At 51.4% G+C, this 11,517-nt stretch overlaps 2 protein-coding genes across 2 annotated transcripts; both read right to left on the bottom strand.

Moving 5' to 3' along the window:
* BDV14DRAFT_44457 (amidase) lies at positions 1–2,136 on the bottom strand. Its single transcript, XM_073776784.1, has 5 exons — positions 1,731–2,136; positions 1,285–1,668; positions 1,163–1,230; positions 611–1,112; positions 1–540 (listed from the first exon to the last, which is right to left on the bottom strand). Exons 1-5 carry the CDS (start codon positions 1,995–1,997, stop codon positions 139–141), a joined length of 1,623 nt encoding a protein of 540 aa, XP_073633456.1. The 5' UTR covers positions 1,998–2,136; the 3' UTR covers positions 1–138.
* Positions 2,137–2,681: 545 nt separating this feature from the next.
* On the bottom strand, positions 2,682–4,966 carry BDV14DRAFT_195180 (ASST-domain-containing protein; the record flags this gene model as incomplete). Its single annotated transcript, XM_073772113.1, has 2 exons — positions 2,682–4,106; positions 4,169–4,966. 2 exons carry the CDS (start codon positions 4,964–4,966, stop codon positions 2,682–2,684), a joined length of 2,223 nt encoding a protein of 740 aa, XP_073633455.1.
* Positions 4,967–11,517: the final 6,551 nt, after the last annotated feature.

Here is an 11,517-nt window from a genome sequence, read left to right as displayed (position 1 = left end):
GGTAGTTCAATTTGTGATTTGTCGTCTACAATCCTTTATCTAGCAGCGATATAAACATACAGATCTCGGCAAACAGGTACAAATTAATCCATGATCCGGCTTCAAGCACCATATGCTCTTAGTATAGTCCAAGTGTCTCTAAACCCGTCCCATAGCCCCCTCAATAGCCCCCAACGCAGCCAAAACCTTCTCATCATACCCCCGCCGTCCAACAACCTGCAAACTAACTGGCGCGTCCGTATACTTCTCAGGCTTATACATCTCATGAGCCCACTTATCCTGCTCATTCACAGGCGTATACCCCGTATCAACAGGGTCCTTGACCGGATCAACAGTTGTAACGGGGAAGACGGCGCCCGGGTAATCGAGGAGATTCCAATTGGCGGTGTATCCCCAGTATCGCGATTGATCGTGAGGTGTGGCGGCGCCGAAAGACGCTGGGCAGAGGATTACGTCTACTTCTTGACTGTCTTCGCCTGCGCCGGTGGCTGTCCAGGTGCGGGCGTATGCGGTGCGGTAGGCGTCACGTTTGGCGCAGGTCTGTTTTGGCAATGGTCAGAGAATGATCCGGGAATGACAAGGTGCGACATGGTGGATGGATTGTACTTACCTCCCACAAGTCCTTCTGCGTCATATTCCTGACAGAGGGCTGCTCCTGAATAATAAATTTCGTCAAAGGCAAAACAGGCTCGCCACTCTCCTCCATAAGCCCCAACACCTCCTCCCCACCATCAGGCCAATAAAGACTCGAAATAATCTCCCACCCCTCCTGGTGATCAATAAACGTCGAATCCCAATCAACGACTTTCATCCCCGCCTTCTTGCACGCGTCCGCAACCTCCCTAAGAGCCCGCGTAATAGGCGGATGAGGTCGCACGACGCCATCCCACCATTGAACTGCTACCTTCAGCGGCTTTTTGATATCGTATGGTGCCCATGGTTTAACGGATAGGTCGGGGTCTAGACGCCAGGGCTTTGCGGCTAGTGCTACCTTCATTAGTAGCTCGAGGGACTCGCGGTCTGTTGCCATGGGGCCGGGGGTGGCGTGGATTGTCTCTTTGCCGACCATGTGGGCTCTTGAGCCGGCGAGGGAGATGCGTTTTGTTGTTGGTCTGGGGAAGAGTTAGCTGCGGACTTTATGAATATTGGGGCATCGCCATACTTGAAACCGTAGATACCAACGTGTGCGCATGGACACCGGACACTACCACCGATATCACCGCCAATGCCCTGAGAGTGTTATTTGCCATGCACGGTATTATATAATATAAGGTAACAACTTACAAGCAAACTCCCCCGCATACCAATCAACGCAGACTCACCCCCGCTACTCCCACCAGGCGTCAAATCGCGATTATACGGATTGACCGTCCTCCCAAAAACATTGCTGTTCGTCTCCAAGTGCATAATCGTCTGCGGCTGGGTCGTCCTTGCAAAGAAGACACATCCCTCATCCCACAGTGTGTCGTAGAGAAGGTTCGAACCATGCGGCTTGCCGACCCAGGTCGCATACGATGCGTTTGTAGTTACCTTCTCGCCAATCATGCCATGGTGCTCTTTTGTTGAGATAGGTAGACCGAATAATGTTCCCTTGGGCTCGGGAAGGGAATCGAGGTATTTTGCTCGGGTGATGGCTTGGTCCCAGAGGAGTTCTGTTAGGCAGTTTGTCTAGACCCAGTTCGTTAAATCTTTGTTCCTTGTGAGAAGGCGACGGCAGGGAAGAGATGTACCGCAATTTGAGCCAAAGCCGCCCGTCGCAGAAATGCCTTAGTGACCTCCTCGACGGATATCGCTCTTGAGGACAGCGCACTCAACAACTCCGGAACAGAGTACTTCTCCGTAATCTCAATCTCCCGCGGGGTAAGTACAGTCGCAGGGAGACCCCTAGAATTCACCGGGAGACTGTCCGGGATGCCGACTAATGCGGGCTCGACCTTTGCAAGGGAGGCGTCCCGGGCTGCTCGCGCGCTCTGTGCTTTGACTTCCCACTGTGCCATAGTGACCTTTTATCTCAATCCGACGTATACTAAGTGTGCCTAATCGTTGATACCACAATGAAGCTAGGAAGATGTGGTTCTCCCCTTGCGTTCCTTTATATGACGCCACTTTTGTCGGAGGCCGACACGTAAAGATAAGAATTGGAGTAAGATTGGAGAAGGTAGCTATCGCGGGCGCCCACCTAAGATAAGGCTGCGACTGATAAAAAGTAAAGAGCAGCTGTTTATCTGGCGGTTAACGGCGAGCACTAATAGGTGTTGAGGTGCTCTTAATTCTCCGATCTTATCTCGACCCCGCGCTCACTGGAATGCTGACATTGTTCATGAACCTCGGGTATGGTACGCTGTTACGTGTGCACCACCATTGCAAACTTGACAGATATAATGGCTGTCTCCTTGTTTTCATTCCAGAGCTAGCCTATCAATAGATTTCCCCATTGCTTTGTATATGGCCTAGGCGAGGACACTAAGGCTGGAGTAAATGGCGGGTGCAGACTGTGTAGGGCTAGGAACCCCGCCATTGGCAAGGTTGCGCCACCGTGACACCAAACAATAATCTATTCTTGCAACATAGCAGTGTAATTACTTGTAGTCAGCTTACTAAAAGGAAAGGTTACATTCTTCAAGACCGAGCAGTTGCAGAAGCAATTACTATAACTCGCTGGCCGCAGCATCATTTTCATGCTACCCTCCAGGCTTCGAAAGCAACCCTATACCCTCCTCGCCCTCGTCACCCCGACCTTCTTTTGAGGGATCGAGCTCAAGGCTAGCCGTCTCAATATCAGCATACTCATCAACCTCATCAATATCGATAGGACGCAGGTCGAAATCAGACGCTTCCAGCTCCAAGCTATTATACCCATTTCTCCCGCGCCACCTAACAAAATATACCGTGCCGAACACAGCCGCTAGTGTCAGTGTTAAACCGCCCAGACTAGATGCCAGCCAGATAAGCTTCATTGCTTCGCTGTCGTCGTCATCATCATCGCCTGTTATTGTAGAGCTGTTGGCGTAACCGTCCACTGGTACGGGGAGAAGCTGCGGAAAGGCCGCTGTTGATTCGAGACCCATCTCGCTGAAAGTCTCTAGGGCGGATGATGAAGACGACGAGTCTTGTGATATGGTGGCGGTATTCGAATCGAGAACTTCACTTGCGCGAAGGACATTGCCGTGCCCATCTAAAGCCTCAACCCATAGATATCGCATGTCTGTATATTCCTCGCCATAGGGTATAGCCAGTCTCGTTTCAAAGCCCATCTTCGGCGAGACGGCGAGGATCTCGCCATCATCACCACCGCTTTCGCCATCATCCTCCTCCCTGCTCATATTGGGGGCTGAAGCCGACCCACGAACAACCCACCTCCTCACCCCCGTCGCCCCATTCCAACTAATATAAACAACAAGCACACTGTCCCCATCTCTATCCTCTGCCTCAGCGAGCGTAAAGACAGGATCCCACCACGGCGTCGCATTCCAATCCATTTTATACGCGCGGTAGTTGTCCAGTGCGTCGGGGATATCGGCGCTGTGCCAGGGTGAGAATTGTACGTCTAGGACTGTTTCTCCTGAGGGGGTGTGTTCTGTGAATGAGGGGCATCGACCCCAGCCTATGAAGATGTTGCCGAGGTTGTATTCGGTATCGGTATTCAAGTCGGAGTCAAGGTCGAGCTCGGGGTTCGAAGTGGCATTTCCTAGGCCCAGGGGCTGCACACTTCCTTGGCTTTGCGATTGCAGATGTACAGGGTGAGTGAACTGTCGAAGGATCTGTGCCGTCGGCGGGGTGGAAGTCGTATCAATGGCGATATGTAACCCGCGCGAACAATTATTCCTGCACTCGCCGTGCGTCGTGACCTTGGCGTGGTTGTCGAAAAAGGTTATTTCTGTTTCGTTGGTTCCTGGAACAAACCGCGCGTGATGTTGCCAGGACATTGTGAGGAGCGGCTGCACCGAGGAGGAATTGGAAGTCGTTGTATTCGTGATTGCAGGTGGTAACTCCCTGAACCTGTTGCGTGCGCCGCCGAGAGTCCAGATTATGGCGCCCGTTTTGCCGTCGATTAGGTGGATTGAGTGCGTGTGGCGGATTGAAATGAGGTAGTTGCCTGCTTGGGTCTGGGTCTGTTAGTATCTATTTGCCTTTAAGACCGCTACTGTGAGTAGGTGACTGGGTATACCTTCTCAATACTATTGATATGATAAATATCCCACCCACTCCCCATCGGCTCAAACGAATCAAGCGGGTTAACATGGTCCAACGCGCGCCAATCAAACAACACCTCATTCGTATCAAGGTCAATCTCCTGAAAGACTCCCTCAAGGATATCAAGCTCCATCGTCCCAGGCATGACATTATCCCAGCCATACGTGGTGCTCAAATCCTTCCCATTCACGCGCATTGTATTAACACCCGTAACAAGGGCAGACCCATTCCCCGTAAACGCAAACTCGTGCAAATCAGCATGGACATCGATGTTCTGCGTCGAGACCTTGTAGACTAGTTGATACGTGTCGTCGTATGCAAGGCCGTACCCGTCCCCAATACCATTTCCCTTATCCCCCGCCCAGAAAGTTAGATATCTCTTCCCCCGATCCTCCTGGACTCTTGTCCCAAAGACATTGGCGAACGACCGGTTCATGTACACTGGACTTAGATCGCTGGCGTCGAGAATAAGAGGCGACGAAAGCGCCCGGATGGAAAGTTCATGGCCGTCATTGCTAAGGTCATCGCCATCATGCCGGAGAAAAATATGTGAACCGGTCAACGAGATAAGGTCTGGTTTCCAAACATTCACTTGTGCAAGCGGCGCAAATTCTCTGCTTGACTCGAATTGTAGATTCGGTCGGTGGCCGAATTCTCCGTCGTTGTAGAGATCGTAGTTTGTCGATACATAACTCCCCCTTATCACGGACTCTGCGAGCGCTAAACTACCCCAAAAGCAAAGACCCCCGAGCAAGCAGCGAAGCATCCGCATTGTCGAGAATAGACCTGGCGATGTCGCAAAGGTGAGCACATGGCTAGAGGTCGCAACCACAGATAAATCCTTTAGATGCAGGTGGTTGACATGACTTGCGTACGCAGTCTTCGTGGCGTGGGACAGTCCGGAATAAAAAAAACACAGCTGTTATCTCAAGCTCGAACACCGAAACGAATGAGTGCGCGAGGTTCCCCTGAAGTGGGTATGGGCGTCGTCATGGATCTACGTGGTGCCCCACGTGTATTTAGCCCTATCTACCAACGTTTGCCAGTGCCATATCGGAAGAGGACGCCCGTTACCGTCGCGTGGCTATTTAAGGCTACAGCTAGATTCAAGGTTTTGCACCAGGACTGTGTATAGTTCTTCGCTTGCAGACTGAAGTGGGTTTGCTCCTGGGTAGCCTTATAACTGTCCCTAGTGGGTCACTGATTAGTTGGACAGGAGCCGGTTCTTCGCTACGTAACAATCTAATGCCTAGGTACACTTGTGTCGACTACCCACCAGACCTCACCAGGTATAGTACTCAGACTTTCACCACGTAATGGCAAAGTGCATGGGATCAATGCTTGGCTGTTGTATAGTCACACTAAGCATAGCCCCAAATCTATCGGCACTCTTTATACCAACAGCATAGATGTTCCAATCACGAGCAATGCGTTCAATCACCGAATAAACCGGGCTATATTGCTCGCCATCTTTCCTGAACTCGAGGTATGATTATGACCTTCCGTACCCTAATGAGCCTACCCCTCACTCCATCTCGACCTTAACCAACGAAGCCACAAGACGCCGCCAAACAGGCCTACTATCCTGCTCCACAGCCAGACTAATCCCCTCCCCATCAACCCCAGCTTCAACACCCCCATCGCTACCCTTCAAATCCAAATCACGCAACCCAGAACCTTTCGATGAAGCCGCCTCACCCACATGCGTCAAAGTCCGCGGACACCCAATAACAATCAACCCCGCGCGCGCCCTGGTAAGCACAACATTCAACCTCCTCAAATCAGACAGAAACCCGATCTCGCCATGCGGGTTACACCGCACAGTAACGTAGATGACGATATCCGCTTCGCGGCCCTGGAACCCGTCTATGCTGGAGATTGTTGCGGTGGGGAGAAAGGATTGGAGTGTTTTGGCTTGGCGGGTGTAGGGTGTTAGGATTGCGATTGTGGGTTGTGATACCCGTTGACCCGATGTGGACTCTGAGGCTGTTAGTTGGTAATATACCCTTTTGCAGAGCTTTGCTTGAGCAGCGTTGCTTTTTGATTGGTGTCCTGCGTCTTCGGGTCCAGAGCAGGGGATGAAGATGCGTCGGGCCACATCTTTTTTCTGGATATTTGGGTAGGGAAAGCAGTCGCTGGGGGGTAGCGGTCTGTTATTACAAGAGATATCCGCCTTAAGTCTACCGCTGTAAAACTCGCGGGACGGGAAATCACAAATCTCAGGGTGCATCCGGTACTGGATATCCAGCATGACCTTGGTGTATGCGCCTCCAAACCCGTCACAGTCTGTGCTCATTGTATACAGGCGCTCAAAAAGAGATATTTCCAAGCCCATTGTTCTGGCGTACTTGCCCACCGTCCCGCGGAGCTGGACATGATCGCCGACAAGAATAGCCCGTTGGCAGCCCTTGGCTAATGGGATCAGAGACATAGGTTCTGACTGCTGCGAGGATTCGTCGATGAGGACGATTTCGAATTCCTTGTTTCGGAGGAGTCCGAGTCCTGCACCGGCGCATGTTGTGAACACTAGCCGGGCCTGCTGGATGCGTTCCATTGCTAGACGCTTCGCCTCTGAAGTAGAATTTGTGATGTTTCGTTCCATGCCGTCACAGGTATATTGAGCCAGGTCTGGGGATACTTTGTGGATCTAAGGGGCAACAGACGAAATTTGTTAGAATGGAGCGCCTTAGAATGTAAAATCTTGGTTAGCAAAGGCTCGCTTCGAAGACTTACATTAGTAGTGACTCTAAGAGGCCTAACGCCCGAAGAACTAACAAGAGCCAAGTACCGCTTCAAGATATTGTCAACTGCATTGTGCGTAGGCGCAGTAACCAGGATATTCTCCTCGGGTCTTCGACGCAGAAGTTCCTGCAAAATAACGGCAACTGTCTGAGTCTTGCCTGTACCCGGGGGACCCCAGATGCATGTTAAAGTCGAGTTTAGAGACGCGTTGACGGCCTGATTCTGACACTCGTTGAGGTCGTTCCTCGTTTCGTATGCTGAAGCGTTGCTCGGATTGTCCGGTTCCCACTTGGTACCAAGGAGCAGGGGGTAAAATGCACATGCAGTTGTCCCCCTCTCCATCAAGGCAACCGAGGCGTCAAATGTTGCTTTTGTAGTGACAAGTGAGCCGCAATGCTTCATTCGCCACCGAGAAGATGCTATATAGTCAGGCGGGTAGGATAAGCAAGCGAAGGTGACCGTTCCAGACTGAACCGATTCGACAATAGCGTCAAAGCTTGGATGATCTGTGAGAAACACATTCTCTGGATACCGAGTGAGTTCGAAGCGAACGTGGTCTCCAGGCGCCAGGCGCTCTAATTGAGGTGCGTCAATGCGTCGATTGCTTTTGAGCACGGGATATGTCAACGATAGCGGGATTGGTTGGAATGCCCAGAGGTCGTCGCGCGGGGGTCTTGCTTCAGACGCCTCTTCATTGTGGTCGATAGCGGCACCAAAGAGTGTGCGCGTGAAGTACTCCTTTGCTGGGGACGATCCACTAAGTAAGCGCTCGCTCGCCGGCTGAAGGCATTCCAGACAGACGTCTAGCAGGTTTGCCGGTGACTCCAGGAGTAGACACGCTTTCTCGACTAGGTCTCGGAGAGAAAATGGTGACATTGTGTCAGCCTCGCGGGCAATGGCTTTGAAAGCTTCACTGATGAAGTCAGGGGTATGGCGGGCAGCTTGGAGGATTGACTGGAGGAGGTGCGGGATGTGCGGTTTGAGAGACCGACGCAAGTGGTATGGAAGATTCTCCTCCCATGGACAGAGCCGTGCAAAGAAGATGACGTTCCCAGGTGTGTAGAGGAGCCCTTGTAGTAGGCCGTCTAGTAATTCCCTGGGGACAAGCCATTTGCCCACCGCGCTCGCTGAATGTAGGTAGCGGTGATATATCTTGCCCGGCAGGATAGATTCATTGTGCTCAAAACAAAATTGAAGCACGGTGATTATATTTGACTGCATCCACACCTGGTCCAATTGAGAAAAGTCCCCATCGACAACCAGGGCGCGAATCTCCTCCGGCTGCGAGGCCCAATCTGCTGAAGAGAGCTGAGCAACCACCAGTGGAGGGGGTACCTTTTCAAAAAGGGGTATTGTTTCTAGAGTATCGATGCTGCGTAGCCACAAGTCCAGTGTTTGGAATGATTGCACGTCGTTATTGCTGATGACGAATATCTCCTATCCCTCAGTAAGTTCAAACGGTCATTCCGTTAGAGTTGATACATCACCTACAGCAGCTGCGATGCCTTGCCGGCGAACTCCGCCAATTTGTGTCCGGACGTTCTGACTGAACCGATCCAGGGCAATGCTCGCTATCCATTCGTTGTTAATGCCCTCGAGCACGGTCTGGTGGCGTTGGCGGGCGCGGTTTGCCTCCTCTTTAACTTGTCGATAGGAAGCATCGTTGTTCCCCGGCTGGCCAACCCAGATGAATGTGTTTTGCCGGTGGCGATTGTACAGCTGGAATGTATTATGGTTAAAGTGCAGCATATACTGGGAGCTTGTGATATGAGTACAGTCGCGGGCGTTGTTCTGGCTTTGTGTATGTGGGAATGCAAACACAAGTACCTTGTTCCCAACGAGGGCGTCTTCATCCATTGCCATACGCTGCGGGATATAGATTGCGACGCTGAAGCGGTCATGAATCCGCAATATCATAAGTTTTCGATGGAACTGCGGAAACACGTTCTCAATCGTCTCAAACAAATTTCCAAGTCGATCCTCCGTACCAAAAATACGTTTCCACCGCATACCGGGGTAATTGAGATGAAACGGGCATAACTCATGTGGTCGAAGAATGTCGGAGCTAAGAAGACCGTTCATCACTAGAGCCGGAAGCCCAGTAGACGCAGGCAGCACTTGTAGAAGCCAATGCTGCTGTTCCACTGTGAGTGCAGAAAGGTCGAAGTAAGGTAAGAACTCTGACAGCTCCCCCTGCCTAGTCCTTCGACACCAGTCGTGGACGAGACCAATCATGCGAAACTCGGAGCAGCCGTGCGGTTGGGACAAGATGGTCTCAATAACCTCCCGCGAGTCCAATCCTTTCCAGGTAGTTTGTGCTGCAATGCGCCGTTGAGCCTCTTGTTCCGCAGCCTGGTGTAGTATATTGAGTATGAAAGCATTGCTGGCTCCTTCCTTGAGGGGTGGTAGTTTTGTGAACCTGTCGTCGATCCGTATGCGGTTTCCATCGACGCATAGCGAGTGTAGCCGGTTCAACTCCTGGCACTCGTTGCTGAGTGCGCCTTCTTCATTGCGCATGGCCCATTGTAGGAATAGATTCTTCACGCGACCAAGGCTAATGCTCGTATAACGGGCAAAGTACTCGATCCGGTCATCAACTGTGATTTTGTCACATGAGACGGGCGGCCGACCAGGTGGATATAGAGCTGGTTCTGACAGTTTCGTTGGAATAAGATCAGGGTCCCAGCAAACAAAGACTAGCGAGTTGAATTAGTCTAGATTTCCGTAGAGAAGGCGTAGCTTCGTGGATAGCTTACAGGTATCCCCATCAAGGTCTCCGCCAGACATTTGGTCCGCTGCAGGACGATCACCCTTGACCGAAAAAACCACACAGTCCGTCATATGCGAGAGCTCTGGCCTATTTACTGCCTTGAGCTTGCGCAAATCTCCTGGATGGAGGCAAGGGTTTCGCGTGACGAGAACCTCGCAACCACTGATTGTGATCGGGCGTCCATTGCAGTCGTCGGTCACGCGCAGAAAGCACTCTCCTTCCTCTAGAATCTCTCTAGGATCACAGATACCAAACAGTAGCCTGGATTCTGGCACGAAGATTCGACATTTCTGAGTCTCCCTCTTGTTCACCATCTTTTTGTATTCGGCGGAGATAAGAGCCCGAAGAGTGCTTGATACCCGCTCGATGCCGTGCAGGACAAGCTTCTCGGCCACGTCAAATTGATCGAGAGAGCACAGGAACTGGAATGCGACAGAGGGGTTTGTAAGGGACTGGCGCAGCCGATCAAAGTGAGCTCCTTGCTTCCGGAGGAGCACCTCAGTCGAGACGCCAAGTGCGCTTAGCAGCAGTACTATATCGTCATTGAGGTATCCGTAAGTGTAGGGCTATCGTACGTCAGCAAGCGAGGACAGTATATGGCATATATTTCATACCTTGGAATGCTCGACCACCGCAAAGGATTGGTCTGTAGTGCCCGAGAACTTGCGCATAGAGTCTCGAAACCGAAACCAGTACTCTTTAGGCACGGCAGGCTCAAGTGCAACGACTCCCTTGTACCCTTTGAATCGGATTTGGAACACAGAGGGATGATAGCGCGTGTTGCGACTGACGATGGATAATTTTTGAGACAGAAGCCTGGCAGCTTTGGGGCTGATCAAGCCACAGCCATCGCTAAAGGTGTATCCATTTCGTTCGAAATCGTCAATATCATCGTACCGGCCATCCGGAACTTCTATGACTGCGTTGCATGATGAGAAGAGCAGGCCAATGCGCTTAGCCTTCTTCGCAACAGTTTTGATCTTAGAGAAGTCGCCGAGGGATTCAATGAGCGCTGAAACCTCGTCCTTTGGCCCTCGCAGGAGATAGCATGAGCGCGATTTTAGTTGGCTTGAACTGTGTCCGTAGAAGCTGTATAATTGACCGTTTATTGTGACCCCTTGTTTGAGGAGTCGAACGAGATAGTCGCCTGTGTCTCTCGCAGTGAATGTCTCCCACTTCCCTTCATCATTCAAATGGCCTAGCCGGAAATCAGCAAAGGAAAGATGCAGTAGTGAGTCGGGTGAGCAGGAGCTAGTAGCGCGATTAGGAACTAATCTGATGATCTTGAGGTCGAGCTTGCGCGTTTGTGCGTTGGAGACCAGTTCCAGCGATTTGATCCATCGGCCAGGGTTCGTCACTTGAGACTGGGGTAAGTTGGGAACCTGGAATGTCCATTCATAATCAATTGAACAGAATGCTGATTGAAGGGTGCTAATGAAAGAGCTGAGTTTCTGTGGGGCCATGCTGTGTGTGGTTGAGTTGGTGAAGGACAGAGGGTGAATATGGCAGTGAAGCTGGGGGAAAGAGTGAAAGGAGTAACACAACAAACGTTGAAAACAATTGAGCCACCCTCTGCCCAAACGTCGACTGATTGTTCTTCCCTGTCTGCTACAACTATATGTGACCGACGTACATGTCCAGGATCAGCTTCCTTTGCCTCCCTGTCTCTCAGAGCGGGGGTCCTGCAGCCTCTGTTTGCCCTCTGATTCACGACCGTTTTAGGTTTCTGGTGGTATGCAAAGATCTTCGAATGTCCAGTCCGTTTCTCAATCTAACCATACCATATCTGCCTGCAAGTTCCAGCTCCCAAC

The sequence above is a fragment of the Aspergillus stella-maris genome (assembly GCF_047715825.1).
Source record: "Aspergillus stella-maris strain CBS 113639 unplaced genomic scaffold BDV14scaffold_2, whole genome shotgun sequence".
Taxonomy (NCBI): domain Eukaryota; kingdom Fungi; phylum Ascomycota; class Eurotiomycetes; order Eurotiales; family Aspergillaceae; genus Aspergillus; species Aspergillus stella-maris.
Note: the sequence above shows the minus strand (reverse complement) of the source record. Positions and strands in the feature narration are given on the sequence as shown.

Coding starts and splice junctions, on each gene's coding strand:
- BDV14DRAFT_44457 (XM_073776784.1), bottom strand. CDS start 1,997: ATGGCACAGTGGGAAGTCAAAGCACAGAGCGCGCGAGCAGCCCGGGAC. Junction 1,231..1,284: donor GTATGCGGGGGAGTTTGCTT/GTAAGTTGTTAC, acceptor TAACACTCTCAG/GGCATTGGCGGTGATATCGG. Junction 1,113..1,162: donor GTTGGTATCTACGGTTTCAA/GTATGGCGATGC, acceptor ACTCTTCCCCAG/ACCAACAACAAAACGCATCT.